The sequence below is a fragment of the Arachis ipaensis genome, chromosome B04 (assembly GCF_000816755.2).
Source record: "Arachis ipaensis cultivar K30076 chromosome B04, Araip1.1, whole genome shotgun sequence".
NCBI lineage: Eukaryota > Viridiplantae > Streptophyta > Magnoliopsida > Fabales > Fabaceae > Arachis > Arachis ipaensis.
The window spans coordinates 102311454-102328940 of record NC_029788.2 but is presented as its reverse complement, the minus strand read 5'-3'; the positions used below and the strand labels follow the sequence as shown (position 1 = coordinate 102328940).

The 17487-nt window shown below is 35.8% G+C and overlaps 1 protein-coding gene across 2 annotated transcripts; it reads right to left on the bottom strand.

Moving 5' to 3' along the window:
* LOC107639569 (protein trichome birefringence-like 3) lies at positions 1543-5245 on the bottom strand. Of its 2 annotated transcripts, none has more exons than XM_016343108.2 (6): positions 4820-5245; positions 4003-4261; positions 3320-3491; positions 2833-3032; positions 2566-2724; positions 1543-2040 (listed from the first exon to the last, which is right to left on the bottom strand). In XM_016343108.2, the coding sequence occupies exons 1-6, from the start codon at positions 4998-5000 to the stop codon at positions 1710-1712; spliced, it is 1302 nt and encodes a 433-aa protein (XP_016198594.1). In that variant the 5' UTR covers positions 5001-5245; the 3' UTR covers positions 1543-1709. The 2 variants fall into 2 exon arrangements, with proteins under 2 accessions (XP_016198594.1, XP_016198595.1); XM_016343109.2 differs by having other exon boundaries at positions 4003-4258; positions 4820-5242.

Sequence of the window (17487 nt, the reverse complement as noted above, 5' to 3'; positions counted from 1 at the left end):
GAATTGTTTTTACTTTTCTTTTTTTTTTTAAATAAATTATATTTACCTTTTTTCATATTTTTTTATTTTAATAAAAATCTAAAATCTTATTTTTAAAAATTTTAGTAGTTAAACTAAATAGTACTACAGAAATAAACATACATTCCATCCATTGGTGGCGCATATAAGACAAGTAATTCTTTCCTTTTTTTTTTAATAATCGGAAGTTAAATCTTAAAACTTAAGTGACAATGACTTCTAAGCCCTCGGTTTATTTTTCTTTTCATTCTTATCTCTCTTGTTTTATATAAAACTATAAAAGTTTAATTTAATCTCTTCAATATAGATATACTTTTTTCTTCCTCCGTCATAATACACGTAGCATGTTCCTAAACCGAATCATATATAAAAAAGTATAAGGGTGTGTTTGGATTTGTGTTGGAGAAAAGAGAAGCTCGTTTGAGTTTCTTGAAAGCTTTATCTTTATGTTTGGCAATATTTTTATGCTGTAAACGCAGAAGTGATTTCTGCTTTCAACCCAGGTTTACCAAAAGCTAAAAATTCTAGCTTTTCCGTTCACCTTTTCACGTTGGATTGAACTTTAGGTTCTATGTACTAATTATGTCCTTCGTTATTCATATGTTTATTTTTTTTATAGTACTTTTTTCTAATACTCTCTTATGTATATTATTATTTTTTATAAAATTTCTGTTTTTTTATATGAGTTCTTTTACTTATATATATATATATATATATATATATATATATATATATGTTGTATTTATATTTTATTTCAATTAATAATTATTATTTATATATGTTGTATTTTTTTTTTTTTATTATTTAAAAAAAATTTATTTATTAATATTTTAAAAGTAAACATGTTTAAAAGAGTGAAAAAAGAATAATTTATTAGAGTAAAAAATGAAATTTTGTTGACATTTTTTATAGAAATAAGTTTTTTTAATATATTTTTATTTTGCCGATATATCTGATATCTGATCCGATTCGATCCGTAAATCGGATCTGAGCATAAAAAAATGCAGATATTAGATTCAATTCGATCAAATTAGTTTAGTGCAAATCAGATCGAGATTTTGATCATATCCGATTCGATTCGATCCGCGAACACTCCTAAATAGACATTCTCGCCACTAAAATAGTGACAATTTTTTGGGGTAAAATCACAATTATTTTTCTATTAGAGCATTAGAAATTTTACAAAAGACTTATCTTGTATTCATGCAAATTATTTTAGTGGTTATTTTCATAAAAACATTTTTATATAAAGATCATATTACAAACTATTTTATTTTATTTTTTTACCAAAGATATGAGACTCGAACCCGCAACCTCTTAATTGAGTATATGGAGACTATGCCATTTGAGCTATATATTACAAACTATTTAAGAGTTCATAATATCATCTTTACATAAAGATATTTTCATAAAAATAACCACTAATTATTTCATGCAAAAGACTTGAACTTGAAAATATTGATTAAAAAAAAATCAATAATTCCAATTGATATTTTGATGCCTGACAATTTGGTGCTCTTTTAATCTGCTAATGGAATTTGCATTATGGTAGTCATGATTTACCCATTTTTATATCAATCAATTTGGCAACGGCAGAAGAATATACATACACAAAATACATGACATCTGCATGTCACCATAGAATAATAAAAAAAAAGGCCATGGCATGGAAGCTTTTTACTATACATTTGTTATAACATTGCCAATAATATTTGATTCCATGTGTCTGGTATTCCAGGCAAACACCAATGTATGCAATCTGCATTTTGGGGATTGGCCCTTTCTTCCTCAGTTAGCAATTTGCCTCCAGTTTCAGTGTAAACTGAAGAGTGGCCATCAATTCTGTATTCTGAGATCTGTGTTATGTTTATAACACTCACTGGAACCTTCATTTTCTTCATCACTCTGGACACTACATTCATTATGTCCTTGTTAGAACCAGTTCCCCAGTGATTCTTTTTCCTCACAGGCTTTGTCTCATTGAAACATTTCACACCTTCCATGTTGCCCCAATCTTCACTTCTATTAACAAAAATAATTTAAGTCTTTTAGTTCCAATTTTTAGCTCCAAAAATTGGTGCCTTTTTTTGTTTTTGTTAAATAGTAAGGTGGAAAATTGCATGCAATTATCTTCATGCAAAGTTGATAATTGACACATTAGATGACAATTTAATCAAATATATCAAATCATCTAATGATTCTCAATTATCAACTTTACATGAAGATAATTGCATTTAAGTCTTTGCCAAATACTAATAGGTCACATATCAATTGTCTATCAAATATTTTATGAAGACAAATTAACGATAGAAACTAAAACTTAAACCGAGTATTTTGATTTTTTGTCTGAACCAAAACGAATACATAATTACATATTTTACTGAAATCCCAAACTAAATTACACTTTAATTGTTAGGTTCTTTGGATATTTCATAACTCTTTTCACCGAATTTCTAGGTGCAACTCATAGGATTATTAGTTAAGGTACTTCGGTACTTGTAATTGTAAAAGATGAAATTGTAGTTTTGATAAGAACAAGAAATAGACCTTGAGTGTGTAGGAGACATTGTTGTGAAGAAGACCTTGGTTTTGTTTGGATTGATAGTTGAGTCAACCCAATTGGCCCAAGTCTTCAAAGCTAACTTGTAAGCAATTGAGTTGTCCAATTCTTCATACCCTTTTTCTCCATTTGCAAATGAACCCCACCTTAAAATTAACAAACTACATGTTAGAACCATTTTTTTTTACACTTCATATAATCTTTGAGAAGAGAAAATTTGATGATTATGTATCTTGGAAAGAAAGAAAATTTACAGTGATTTAATCTTAGCACTGCTCATCCACCAAACATAGGTATTGAAAACAAGAATGTCCACTGCTGTCCAATTTTTGGCTCTGTCCATGATAGCATCCACTTTTATTATCCTCTTCTTTGGATCTCCTATGATATCAACATCAGAGTTGGACTCTACTATGTATGGAGCCCAGTAGAATTCTATAGTAGCATTGTATTGCTGTCAAAAAAAAGGAAAAAAAAAAAAGAAGAAGAAAGAAAGGTAACAAATAAGTTACAACTTAATTATGAGAATAACTAATAATAATTAGTAATTATAACTAATGTGACATCTAACTACTTAACTAATTCATTGATATATCTAATACAAAGATTAATATGTTATATTTAAGGAAATCTCTAAGTAATTATAATTAATGTGACATCTCATATACATGGTTGATTGAGAACTAGAAGAAGAGCCTATGTTTAAAGGAACCGAAATGCTTGAGTTACATATTTCAATACCATAGCTTTGAAGACCGAGTGAATATTTCTTCTTTCCATAGATTTCTGGTCTTGAGGTATGATCCATTCCACCAAACAAACAAAAGATTCCCATTGGTTTCTTTGTAGTGAATCCCCAACAAACATCAGCCTTTTTCCTTGAAGCTTTCTCAGAGCTAGCTCAGGATTGAATCTACAACAAAAGTTAGCCATTTCTTGGTTACGTATATTAAGAAAAAGTTTCCCACAGAAAAGAATTTATAAGGGTAACAAAATTTATATATTAACAAAATAATTTAATTTAAATGTATTATTATTGTAAAACAATTTTACATATGTATTTAATTATATAATGTTACGTCAGCAAAAATTATATTTTTATACATTAGAGCAATACAAAATAAATATGTACATAAAATACAAGTGTTGGCATGTTTGGTAGTGAAATTATATTATATTTTAAAAAAATTATGGAATCCACATGTTTGACCATTCATTTTTGTTCTCACTCGATATATTCTGTATACAATTATTGCAATCTATCCGAGAGTGGTACCCTTTATATTAATTACATAAATAATCATCTAAAAGAACAGATGTAATTGAACGATTCTGTAAAACATTTTATACTAGATTAAAATTAAACTAATCTATTGTTATAAAAAGAAAAAGAGAGATACAGGAACAAAGATCATGAAATTTACCTTGGCAAGTTGCAATCTTCCGGCTGCCATTCCCAGTGCATGTAATCATTATCATTTCTTCCATTTTTGACACAAGAAAACTGCCTCTCTATATAGGGGCAGCTTATGTCAGAATATAGTGGCTTTATTGAATGGTTGAAAACCCATTTTCCATTTGCAACATTGCATTCTCCAGCATCAAAATCAAACCTGTCATCAACCCATGATGCATTCACAACCTCTTTTCCAACCTCCTCCTCCTTTACTCTTTTATCGTCTGCTAAAATAATCATGATATGATAAAAACATTTCATTAATTACTATCATATATTGTTAGAATCAGAACTAACTCTTGTTTTGTTCAATTCAGCTTATCACAGTAGCAGATCTTAAAAAATTGGATAACGGAGGCAAAAATTTTATGTAAATAGAATTAAAATTTTTGTATAATTTTTATTTTAGTGTGGGATCAAACATTAAAAAAGAAGAAAAACGCAAATTGAGAAAAATATATGTACATATATACTTCAAAACAAAATTTCAAATTGTAACAAGGGACTAAATGGTAGTATTATACATATGTATTTTTCTGTGACGGACTGACACTTGTTTCGCATAACAAAATTGCTATCTACAAATAAAAATCAGTTATCATATATTTATATATAAATACATATGTTATTTAATTTATTTTCAATGTGCATTTTGTATTCGCAGGTGATTTTTAGTGATCGAGTAATATAGTTGTTATACATATATAGAAAGAAAGGGACTAGCAATGATAAAGTTATCTCCCAACTTGAGTCGACTAAACTCATAAGAAGAATAATAGACTTACTAGATTTGGGTTCGGTGTTCTTTCTTGGACAAAAAGGCTTGAGCTTGAGAATTGAGATTGATGAAAAGGAACTGAATTTCTCAGCATACAACAGAGCCATGAAGACAAGAACACATAGAATGATGATAATGGTTGTCAGAGGAAGCTTTACTATTCCTACTCTAGGAGGCTTCATCATCATGATTACCCTGATGAAGAATGAAGAATTGAAGCTCAAAGATTGTAAGATGAAACTAAAAAAGAGGCTGAATTATTGTTGCAAGGCAAAAACAACAGAATGATGAGGACATTGTAGGGGTGAGAGGGTTTACAGGGTGAGAGAGGTTTTATGCAAATTTTGAGTAGGAGTGAAGTTAAAGCATAGTATTCTTGTTTTGCTTAGGACTAATTAAAATTTAGTAAAATATGGATGAGAAAGGGTAGTGGAGGTTAAAGAATGAATTGAAAGGCTAACATATTTGGCACTACTACCCTACCATCATGCATATTTATTTACACACGCATAATGCATTCTCTGTTTATATATTGTGATTTAGACTCTAATATTTTATCACATGGGAAATTATACTATGTTAAGTTTCATGTAGCCACTTGTATGTAGAATATGATGAATAATTCAACAGATGTGATCATATGGTAGTTGGTGCTGTGAAGAAATGATTAATTAATACAAACAAAGAATTGTGCTTTATTCACCGTTGAACACGATTTTGGATTTCTATAGGACTATTACGTTTTAAAAAATATTCTATAAACATAAAAAAAAAACACACATCGATCCGGGTTCTGACTCACACAAGACCTCACGGTTTTGTCTTTGACGATAGGGATGCTAGTCGAAACCCCCTACACTCACTCGTCAAAACACATCATGCTAGGAAGATGTATCCACACCCTTATAAGGCATGCTTCGTTCCCCTCCCCAACCGATGTGGGCCTTACATAGTATGGTTTTTTTATGGTTCTTCAAGAAGCGTGTTATTTGTAATATGATATTGAAATATCTATACATATTTACATTAATTAAATGATAAAAAAAATAAGAGTTATATTGAAATAAGCACTACACCAAAATCTAGGGAGGATGATGAGTATTGAAGTAAATGTCCATACGAATATACGATCTATGAGAAGTTGTTCCAAAATATATAAGGCTCACATACATGATAGATATATTGTGCTGGATCTAACTTATGCGCAAGTTTAAGACTAATAGTAAATAGGTGAAGTCTATATGCTGTAGAAAGGAAAAAAAAATCTCTACGCGCGCCTATAAATTTGTGTTGTCTTAACAAATAATTGACAAATATCTCTAAAAAGGGATAAAGTCTACAATTTTGCAGGTGAGGTGCAAAACCTCCTCTCTATTGCACGTAAGAATTTTTATATAGTTAGACTGATTATTATTATGTTTAAGATGTTTAATTATTTTAATATGATAGTAGACTTTTATGTACTGATTTCTTTTTTTGTCTTTGGATATTTTACAAAGACAAATACAAAATAAATCGAAGGTTTTGTGAAAATTAGTAAAGCTAATTTTAGAAAATAAATAAATAAATAATAACTAAATAAAATGAAAGATAATAAACAATTCTAGTTTATAATCTTAGAATTTTAATAGTTGAAAAAGAGAAAAATTATATACATTTAATTGACGGATGGTTTATATTAAAGAAACTCATTTATAAATTAAGTTTTTCTTTAATTCATTTCAATCAAGTCATCCAGATAGAATAACATAATATTTCTTTGAGTAGTTTTCTCCTATATATGTAGAGAGAAGTGTGTTCTTCTTTTGTCAAGAGAGAGTGTTATTGTAGTCTCCTTGTGATAGAGAGAAATTGTAATTCTCAAAGAAAGTTATTCAATTGTTTCCATATTTTATACAAATTTTTAATTTTTCATCTCTATATTTTGCTGTGTCATTTGTTTGGTACCTAACAGTGGTATAAGAGCCAAAGGTTGCTGATTAATATATTTTTTTCGCTGTGAGTTACCGTCTAAAAAAATGGCAGCAAAGTATGAAATTTTGAAATTCAGTGGGAGTAATTTTTCCATATGTAAATTGAAGATAAAAACCATTATGAGAAAATACAATTGCGTGACAATAATTGAAGGTAGACCTACTGGAATTACAGATGAAAAATAGAAGGAGATGGATAACAATGCTGTTGCAAACTTACACTTGGCACTAACTGATTCAGTTTTATCAAGTGTAGCAGAAAAAAAGACAGCAAAGGAAATTCGGGATGCTCTCACCAAATTATATGAAGTCAAGTCACTTCACAACAAGATATTTTTGAAGAGAAGACTTTATACTCTTTGAATGAGTGAGTCCACACCGGCAACGGATCACATCAACAATCTAAATACGCTATTTTCCCAACTCTCATCGTTGGAATATACCATAGAAGAAAACGAACGTGCAGAGCTCTTACTTCAAAGTCTACCAGATTCATATGATCAGCTTATCATTAACTTAACTAATAATATTTTGACTGATTATCTTTCTTTTGATGACATGGATGCTGCGGTTCTTGAAGAAGAATCTAGACGCAAGAATAAGGAAGATAGATTAGAGAACTCAAAACAAGCAGAGGCTTTGTTGATGACAAGAGGGAGATCAATGGAGCGTGGTTCCAGTGGGAGTCAAAGTAGACCAAAGTCACAAAGTAAGAAGCAGGTCAAATGCTACAATTGTGGTAAGAGAGGACACTTCAAGAAAGATTGTTGGAATAAGAAGAGTATAGAGAATGTTCCAGAAGGATCAAGTTCTCAAGGATGTGTTGCGAGCACCTGTGATGATGGAGAAATCCTGTATGGCGAAGCAACAATTGGTTCTAAAGGTAGCAAACTGCTCACTGATGTTTGGATTGTTGATTCAGGAGTAACCTGAAACATGACTCCTCATTGTGATTGGTTTTGTACATATGAACCTGTCTTAGAAGGATCAGTGTTTATGAGAAACAATCATGCTTTAGAAATTGTTGGAATGGGTACTGTCAAAATAAAAATGTTTGATGGTTCTATTCATTCACTTCAAGGGGTAAGACACGTGAAAGGATTGAAGAAGAATTTGTTGTCGATTGGGCAATTGGATGAACTTGGTTGCAAGACCCATATTGAAGATCTTGAAAGTTGTTAAAGGAGCTCTTGTGGTAATAAAAGCAGAAAAGATTACAACAAATCTATACATGCTTGTGGGAGATACTTTACAAGAGGTAGAGGCATCAGTTGCTTCAGCAAGCCAAGAAGAAATGACGATGACATGGCATCGCAAACTGGGCCACATGTCAGAACGAGGCTTGAAGATTCTCGTGGAACGTAATCTCATTCCCGGGATCAAATCGGCAAACTTACCATTTTGTAAGCACTGTGTTACAAGCAAGCAACATAGATTGACGTTTGATAGATCAACTGCTCGAAGCAAGCACATATTGGAGTTGATTCACTCTGATGTGTGGGAGTCACCAGAGATGTCCCTAGGAGGAGCAAAATATCTTGTATCATTTATTGATGATTACTCTAGGAGGCTGTGGGTGTACCCAATCAAGAAGAAGTCAGACGGGTTTACGATGTTCAAAGAGTTCAAAGCAAAGTTAGAACTTGAATCTGGAAAGAAGATCAAGTGTTTAAGAACAGATAATGGAGGAGAATATGTCAATGGTGATTTTCTAACATTTTACAAGCAAGCAGGTATTCAACGACAATTCACAGTTGCATATACGCCTAAGCAAAATGGTGTAGTGGTAGCACGAATCCCCACACTTTCGTACTATTGTACCAGCAAGTGCACTGGGTCGTCCAAGTAATACCTGACCGAGTCAGGATTGATCCCACAGAGATTGTGGTTTGAGGCAAGCTATGGTTATCTTGCAGGTCTTAGTCAGGCAGATCAGAAGGTTTATATGTTTTCATTCATAAAGAGAAACTATTTAATGGAGGAATAAAGAAAAAGAGGTAGAAAATACTGATAGGAATATAGTTAAGGATTGGAGTTGCTTTGTCTTTCTGAATTAACTCTGGTACTACTGTCTTCTTTGCTTGTGAATGATCTTCTTCTATGGCAGGCTGTATGTGATCAACGCCATGGGCCGTGGTCATCCAATCTAACGAAGGGTGAAGCGCTTAGTAGTCCATTCTCTTGGCGATCCTACTCAAAACGCCACAAACAAGGTCGAATCTTTCGGATCAGAGGATGCTGCTTCTTAGAATTCTAGCCTATACCACGGAGACCCTAATCTCCCCAGAAATTGGCTGAACTAGTGTCTCAAGTCCCCAACAAAGTCGTGGATTAGCCGTCTGAGAGATGCATAAACATAGCTGTTGGCTCATGCTTTCCAATCATGTATTCACACGAACCTAAGTAGACGCGGGTGTTTTTCAGGCACATTCATCTTAATGTGATGAACAAAGCTAATTGGTTAGATCATTCTATTCGCCACGATGAAGATTGGATTATACATCTTAGAGATAGATCAAACACGGATCGAAGAAGAAACAATAATACTTTTATTAATTAATAGGACAGCAGGGCTCCTCCCCTCAACCTAGGAGGTTTAGAAACTCATACTGAAGTAAAACACAATGTAAACATGTATGATAGGCGAAGATGGTGAAAAAATCTCTAATTACATAAATAAAATTCCTTAAATACTAAATAGATGACTAGTAAGGGTAAAACAATCTATTTAGTGCTAAAATCCACTTCTGGGGCCCACTTGATGAGTGTTTGGGTTGAGCTTTGATGAGATCCACGTGCTATGAGGTCTCTTGGGCATGGAACACCAGCTAGGGGGCCCTCTTTGGGCATTTGTACATTGGTCTCTGCTCTTTGGGCGCTGGACGCCTGGAAGGGGGTAGGAAGCTGGTGTTGGACGCCAGTTTTGGGCCTTCTAATCCGAAGCAAAGTATAAACTTATATATTTTAATGGAAAGCTCTGGAAGTCAGATTTCTAGGGATGTTGAGAGCGCTCCATTTGGATTTATGTAGCTCCAGAAAAGGTCTTCCGAGTGCAGGCAGGTCAGATTTGGACAGCATCTGCAGTGCTTTCTCTGTCTCTGAATCAGACTTCTGCTCCAGCTCCTCAATTTCAGCCAGAAAATACCTGAAATTGTACAAAAACACAAAAACTCATAGTAGAATCCAAAAAATGTGAATTTAACATTAAAACCTATAAAAACTAAATAAAATCTACTAAAAACTATATGAAAGTGATGCCAAAAAGCGTATAAAATATCCGTTCATCACAACACCAAATTTAAACCGTTGCTTGTCCCCAAGCAACTAAAAACACAGTAGGATAAAAAGAAAATTAAGGTACAATAAATTTCTAAGTTTCAAATGAAGCTTAGTTACAATTAGATGAGCGGACTTAGTAGCTTTTTGCTTCTGAATTGTTTTGGCATCTCACTATCCAATGAAACTCAGAGATGTTGGCATCCTTAGGAACTTAGAATTTAGATGATATTATTGACTCTCTTAGTTCAGTTCTTTTTTATTCTTGAACACAGCTTTCAGAGTCTTGGCCGTGACCCTAAGCACCTTGTCTTCCAGTATTACCACCGGATACAATAATGCCACAGACACTTTAACTGGGTGAACCTTTTCAGATTCTGACTCAGCTTTGCTAGAGTCCCTAGATAGAGGTGTCTAGAGTTTTTAAGCACACTCTTTTTGCTTTGGACCACAACTTTAACTGCTCAGTCTCAAGTTTTTCACTTGACACCTTCACGCCACAAGCACATGGTTAGGACAGCTTAGTTTAACCGCTTAGGCCAGGATTTTATTCCTTTGGGCCCTCCTATCCACTGATTCTCAAAGCCTTGGGTCATTCTACCCTTGCCTTTTGGTTTAAAAGGTTATTGACTTTTTCAATCTGCCATCCTTTTCCTGCATTTTTGGGCAGTAATGGATTTTTCTGCTTTTTATTTATTTATTTTTCTATTTCTTTTTGCCATTTTTTTCGCATGCATATAATTTTTTTTTTCTTTTGCAACATACTTTTTCTTTTTGTTGCTTTTTCTTGCTTGAAGAATCAATTTTTAGATTTTTTAGATTATCAATAATATTTTTTCTTTTTCCTTATTCTTTTAAGAGCCAACGTTCTAAAATTTCAACTTCAAACATGCACTATTTAATCATAAATTCAGAAAACAAAAGCAAAAGACACCACATCAACATAATTAAACTATTCTTATTTTAAACTTGAAATTTATTTTTCTCTCAATTCTTTTCGATTTAAATTCTCTTTTAAGCAAGGTGAGAGATATATGGAACATTTTACAACTTTAAGACAACAATGCAAATGATCATGCAACAAGAACAAGAGAACAGATAAATAAACAGATAGAAAACAAAAAAATAACAGGAAATGAGTGTAAAGAGAATGAATCCACCTTTAATAGTGGCGTCTAGTGCTCCTCCTTGAGGATCCAATGTGATGCTTGATCTCTTCTATATTTAATAAACCGTTATTTTACGATTTATTTTGTATTGAATTGAGTGGATTTTATCCATTATTCTCACACTTATTCATATAATTCACATATTTTACATTTTCCTTCCTAATTTTGTGCTATGATTGAAAACATACTTCTTTGGCCTTAAATTTGCTAATTTTAATAATCTCTTATTACCATTCGATGCCGTGATATGTGTGTTAAGTAATTTCAGGTTTTCCAGGGCAGGAATGACTTAGAGGATGGAAAGGAAGCATGCAAAAGTGGAAGGAATACAAGCAGTTGGGAATTTCAGAAGTTGGTAGCGACGCGCACGGATGGACGACGCGTACGCGTGACTGGTGCAGCAGACAAATGACGCAAATGCGTGGATGATGCGTACACATGACTAAGAATTCTTTCATCGACGCATACGCGTGGCTGACGCGTACGCATGACAGAGCGTCACGTGCTGCATTACACAAAAAACGCTGGAGGCAATTTCTGGGCTGCTTTGGACCCAGTTTCAGACCCAAAATTACTGATTAGAGGCTGTAGAATGGAGCTGGAAGGAGATCAATCAATCATTCACACTTTCATTCACACATTAGTGGAGCTGGAAGGAGATCTATGTTTTAGAGTTTTTAGGTTTATTTCTTCTCCAATTCAGCTTTCCATCTTACTTTAGTTTAGTTTTCTTCTACTCTTATTTGTTCTAGTACTTTAGTTATTTACTTCTCTCATTGATTCCTTTATTTTGCTAATTTAGTTTATGAGTTCATGTGTTACTCTCAATTTTCATTAATGCAATTTATGTTTCACGTTTCTTATTGTTCAATTGCTTTGTTATTGTTATTTCTTTGCTTTGGCTAGTTTTAGATTTTGCTATGTCTTGTTAATTTTCTATGTTTTTATTTTACGCCTTCCAATTGTTTGATAAAATGCTTGGTTGGATTTTAAATTATATTTTTGTTTTCTTAGCTTGGATTGAGTATTTAGAGACTCTTGAGTTATCAAAAGTCTTTTGTTGAATGGTAATTGAGACTTGCTGGTTGGCTTAGGCTTCACTAAATCTAGTCTTTGATTAGGACTTGTGAACTTAAGTTGATTTTGCTCCCTTGACTTTCCTTCATTGTTAGAGGTTAACTAAGTGAAAGCAAAAGAAAATTACCATCACAATTGATCATGATAATGAGGATAGAAATTCTAATTCTCAATCCTTGCTAGGACTTTTCTTAGTTGTTATTTTATTTCCTTCTTATTTATGTTACTTGTCTCTTATCACAAAAATCCCAATAATACTTTTCCATAACCAATAATAAATACACTTCCCTACAATTCCTTGAGAGACGACCCGAGGTTTGAATACTTCGGTTGATTTTATTTGGTTTGTATTTGTGACAAACAATCTAAACATTGACTGAGGTTGAATTGTTAGTTTAGAACTATACTTGCAATGCGACATTTTTGTAAAAATCTTTACCGACATTTTTCCTCCGTCAATATCATCCCTTTGCCTTTGTTGCTCATCCCTCATAGCCCTTTAGTCTTCCCTTTTGGCTCTTTGATCTTCTCTTATTTCATTGAGGGTGGTGGCATGTCCTTGATGCTCCATCCTCAATTGCTCCATGTTAGTGCTCAATTCTCCAAGAAAAGTTTGCCATTGATTCCAATAGCTTTGGGGAGGAAAGTACATCCCTTAAGACATTTCAGGGATCTCATACTGAGGCGGCTGCACAGGCTCTTGTGCATGCTCTCTGGTTTGCTCCATCCGCTTCTTTGTGATGGGCTTATCCTCCCCAATAGAGACATTTCTATTTATGACAATTCCAGCTGAATTGCATAGATGAAAGATGAGGTGTGGGAATGCCAACCTAGCATTGGTGTGAGGCTTCTCAGCTACCTTGTACAATTCTTGAGGAATCACCTCATGTACTTCCACCTCAGTTCCAATCATGATGCAATGAATCATGATGGCTTTGTCAATGGTCACTTCTGACCGATTGCTATTAGGGATGATGGATCTTTGGATGAATTCCAACCATCCTCTAGCTATGGGCTTAAGCACCATGAGAATCCCAACATCCTGGATTGGATTGGTTAGGACTTTCCAACCTCTTCTCCGGATCTCTCTTCGGATTTCCGAATACTCATTCTTCTTGAGATTGAAAGGGACCTCAGGGATCACTTTCTTCTCAGCCGCTACTTCATAGAAGTGGTCTTGGTGGGATTGGCTACTGCCTTTCCTTTCCTCTTTCTAGAGGAGTCTCCAACTTTGGGTGCCATGAATGGTAATGAAAAGAAAAAATCTATGCTTTTCCCACACCAAACTTAAAACTTTGCTCGTCCTCAAGCAAAATTAAAGAAAGGAGAAGAATGGAGTAGAAGAAGAAGAAAATAGAAGGATAAATAAGGAGAGAGAGGGCTCGACCTTGTGGGTGTATGAGCGTATGAGAGGTGTGTGTATGAAGGGTAATGGAGAGGGATATTTATAGGAGTGGGGAGTAGGTAGGTTCAGCCATAGGGTGGGTTTTGGGTGGGAAATTTGATTTTGAAGTGGGTAGGGGTAGGTGGGAGTTATGATGGTCATGAGAAAGTGGTATGGATGTGATTGGGCTAGGGTTTATAGGGAAGTGTGTATGGAAAAATGTGAAAGTAAGTGGGGTAGGTAGGGTAGGTGAAAGATGCTGTGGGACCCACAGGTCCTGAGAGGCTAGAAAATCCAGTTTCCCTGCTCTCTGCACTGGCGTTTGAACGCCCAGGGGCTGCTCCCTGGTTGGCGTTCAACGCCAGTAATGCTGCCCATCATGATGGGCGTTGAACGCCCAGTGAGGGTGGTGCGCAGAAATTGTGATTACACTTTAATTATGTAAAATTCATTGCTCTTTCTTTCCCTGGCAATGGCGCCAAAAACATGATGCCAATACCATGGTTCACAACTTCGCACAACTAACCAGCAAGTGCACTGGGTCGTCCAAGTAATACCTTACGTGAGTAAGGGTCGAATCCCACGGAGATTGTTGGTATGAAGCAAGCTATGGTCACCTTGTAAATCTCAGTCAGGCAGATATAAAATAGAAATGGGGTTTTCGAAAATAATACTAAAATAAGGATAGAGATACTTATGTAATTCATTGGTTAGAATTTCAGATAAGCGTGTAGAGATACTTTCGTTCCTCTGAACCTCTGCTTTCCTGCTATCTTCATCCAATCAATCTTACTCCTTTCTATGGCTAGCTTTATGTAAGGATGTCACCGGTGCTAATGGCTACTTTCGATCTCTCTCGGGAAAATGATCCAAATGCTCTGTCACAGCACGGCTAATCGTCTGGAGGCATCACCTTTGTTGTTGGTTGCATCCTATTCCTCCCTGTGAAAATGGTCCGATGCGCTGTCACTGCATGGCTAATCATCTGGAGGTTCTCGATCATACTGGAATAGGATTTACTATCCTTTTGCGTCTGTCACTACGCCCAGCACTCGCGAGTTTGAAGCTCGTCACAGTCATTCAATCCCAGAATCCTACTCGGAATACCACGGACAAGGTTTAGACTTTCCGTATTCTCATGAATGCCGCCATCAATCTAGCTTATACCACGAAGATCCCAATATATCGGACTCGGTCCCCTGTATTAGTAATCTAAGAGATATTCGTTCAATCGAAGGTAGAACGGGAGTGGTTGTCAGGCACGCGTTCATAGGGAATGATGATGATTGTCACATTCATCACATTCAGGTTGAAGTGCGAATGAATATCTTAGAAGTGGAATAAGTTGAATTGAATAGCTTTTGTGCCAGTTTGGGCGTTGAACTCCACTTTGCAACTTGTTTCTGGCGCTGGACGCCAGAATTGGGCAAAGAACTGACGTTGAACACCAGTTTGCGTCCTCTAAACATGGGCAAAGTATGGACTATTATATATTTCTGGAAAGCCCTGGATGTCTAATTTCTAACGCAATTGGAAGCGCGCCATTTTGAGTTCTGTAGCTCCAGAAAATCCATTTTGAGTACAGGGAGGTCAGAATCCAACAGTCTTCTATGTCTCTTCCTTGTCTTTGTTGCTCCTCCCTCATTGCTTTTTGATCTTCTCTTATTTCATGAAGGATGATGGAGTGCTCTTGATGTTCCACCCTTAGTTGTCCCATGTTGGAACTTAATTCTCTTAGGGAGGTGTTGATTTGCTCCCAAAAATTCTGTGGAGGAAAGTGCATCCCTTGAGGTATTTCAGGATTTCATGATGATGAGCTTCTTCATGTGCCTGTTGAGATCCATGAATGTGCTCTCTTGTTTGCTCCATCCTTTTCTTAGTGATGGACTTGTGAGATGAATCTTTCCATCTCCCATGGCTCAGAGGTGGAAGCAATTGTCTTCCCTTTCCTCTTTCTTGAGGTTTCTCTGGCCTTAGGTGCCATTAATGGTTATGGAAAAACAAAAAGCTTATGCTTTTACCACACCAAACTTAGCACGTTGCTCGTCCTCGAGCAAAAGAAGAAAGAATAGAAGAAGAAGAAGAAGATATAGAGGAGATGGAGGGATGTGTGTATGGATGTGAGTGGTGAAGAGGTGATGGGGAAAAGAGATTGAGGTGATTGGTGAAGGGTTTTGGGGAAGAGTGTTTATGGGATTGTGTGAAAGAGGGGTGAGAAGAAGTGAGTGGAGGTAGGTGGGGATCCTATGGGATCCTATGGGATCCACAGATCCTGAGGTGATCCTGTGGGGTCTACAGATCCTGAGGTGTTCAAGGATTTACAACCTTGCACCAAATTAGGCATGTAAAATGCCCTTGCACACAACTCTGGGCGTTCAGCGCCAGGTTGGTGTCCATTTTGGGCGTTCAACGCCCATTTGTTGCCCATTTCTGGCGTTGAACGCCAGAACCATGCTTGTTCTGGGCGTTCAGCGCCAGCTCCTCTCCAGGGTGCAATTCTGGCATTCAGCGCCCAGATGATGCCCATTTTGGGCGTTCAGCGCCCAGATACTGCCCATTTTGGGCGTTCAGCGCCAGAACCATGCTCTATTCTGGCGTTGAACGCCAGGCAGATGCTTCCTCTAGGGTGTGATTTTTCTTCTGCTGTTTTTGATTCCGTTTTCAATTTTTATATTTATTTTGTGACTCCACATGATCATGAACCTATAAAGACATATAACTAAGAAAAATATAGTTAGATAAAAATTGGGTTGCCTCCCAACAATTGCTTCTTTAATGTCAATAGCTTGACAGTGCGCTCTCATGGAGCCTCACAGATGTCCAGAGCATTGTTGAGACTCTCCAACACCAAACTTAGAGTTTGGTTGTGGCCTCCCAACACCAAACTTAGAGTTTGACTGTGGGGGCTTTGTTTGACTCTGCTTTGAGAGAAGCTTTTTCTGCTTCCTCTCCATGGAAGCAGAGAGAGATCCTTGAGTTGTAAACACAAGGTTATCCTTATTTAATTGAAGGATCAATTCTCCTCTGTCCACATCAATTACAGCTCTTGCTGTGGCTAGGAAAGGTCTTCCTAGGATGATGGATTCATCCTCTTCCTTTCCAGTATCCAGGACTATGAAATCAGCAGGGATGTAAAGGCCTTCAACTTTTACTAACACGTCCTCTACTTGTCCATAAGCCTGTTTTCTTGAATTGTCTGCCATCTCTAATGAGATTTTAGCAGCTTGCACCCCATAGATTCTCAGTTTCTCTATTACAGAGAGGGGCATGAGGTTTATTCCTGAACCAAGGTCACACAGAGCCTTAAAGATCATGGTGCCTATGGTACAAGGTATTATGAACTCTCCAGGATCCTGTCTCTTCTGAGGCAATGTCAGTTGATCCAGATCACTTAGTTCATTGGTGAACAAGGGAGATTCATCTTCCCAAGTCTCAATACCAAATAATTTGGTATTTAGCTTCATGATTGCACCAAGAAACTTGGCAGTTTGCTCTTCAGTAACATCCTCATTCTCTTCAGAAGAGGAATACTCATCAGAGCTCATGAATGGCATAAGGAGGTTCAATGGAATCTCTATGGTCTCTAGATGAGTCTCAGATTCCTTTGGTTCCTCAGAGGGAAACTCCTTATTGATCACTGGACGTCCCAGGAGGTCTCCCCCCTTGGGATTCACGTCCTCTCCTTCCTTCATAGGTTCGGCCATGGTGATTAGTTCAATGGCCTTGCACTCTCCTTTTGGATTTTCTTCTATATTGCTTGGGAGAGTACTAGGAGGGATTTCAGTGATCCTTTTAC

Coding starts and splice junctions, on each gene's coding strand:
- LOC107639569 (XM_016343108.2), bottom strand. CDS start 5,000: ATGATGATGAAGCCTCCTAGAGTAGGAATAGTAAAGCTTCCTCTGACA. Junction 3,492..4,002: donor GAAGATTGCAACTTGCCAAG/GTAAATTTCATG, acceptor CTTTTGTTGTAG/ATTCAATCCTGAGCTAGCTC. Junction 2,041..2,565: donor ATGTCTCCTACACACTCAAG/GTCTATTTCTTG, acceptor TTTTGTTAATAG/AAGTGAAGATTGGGGCAACA.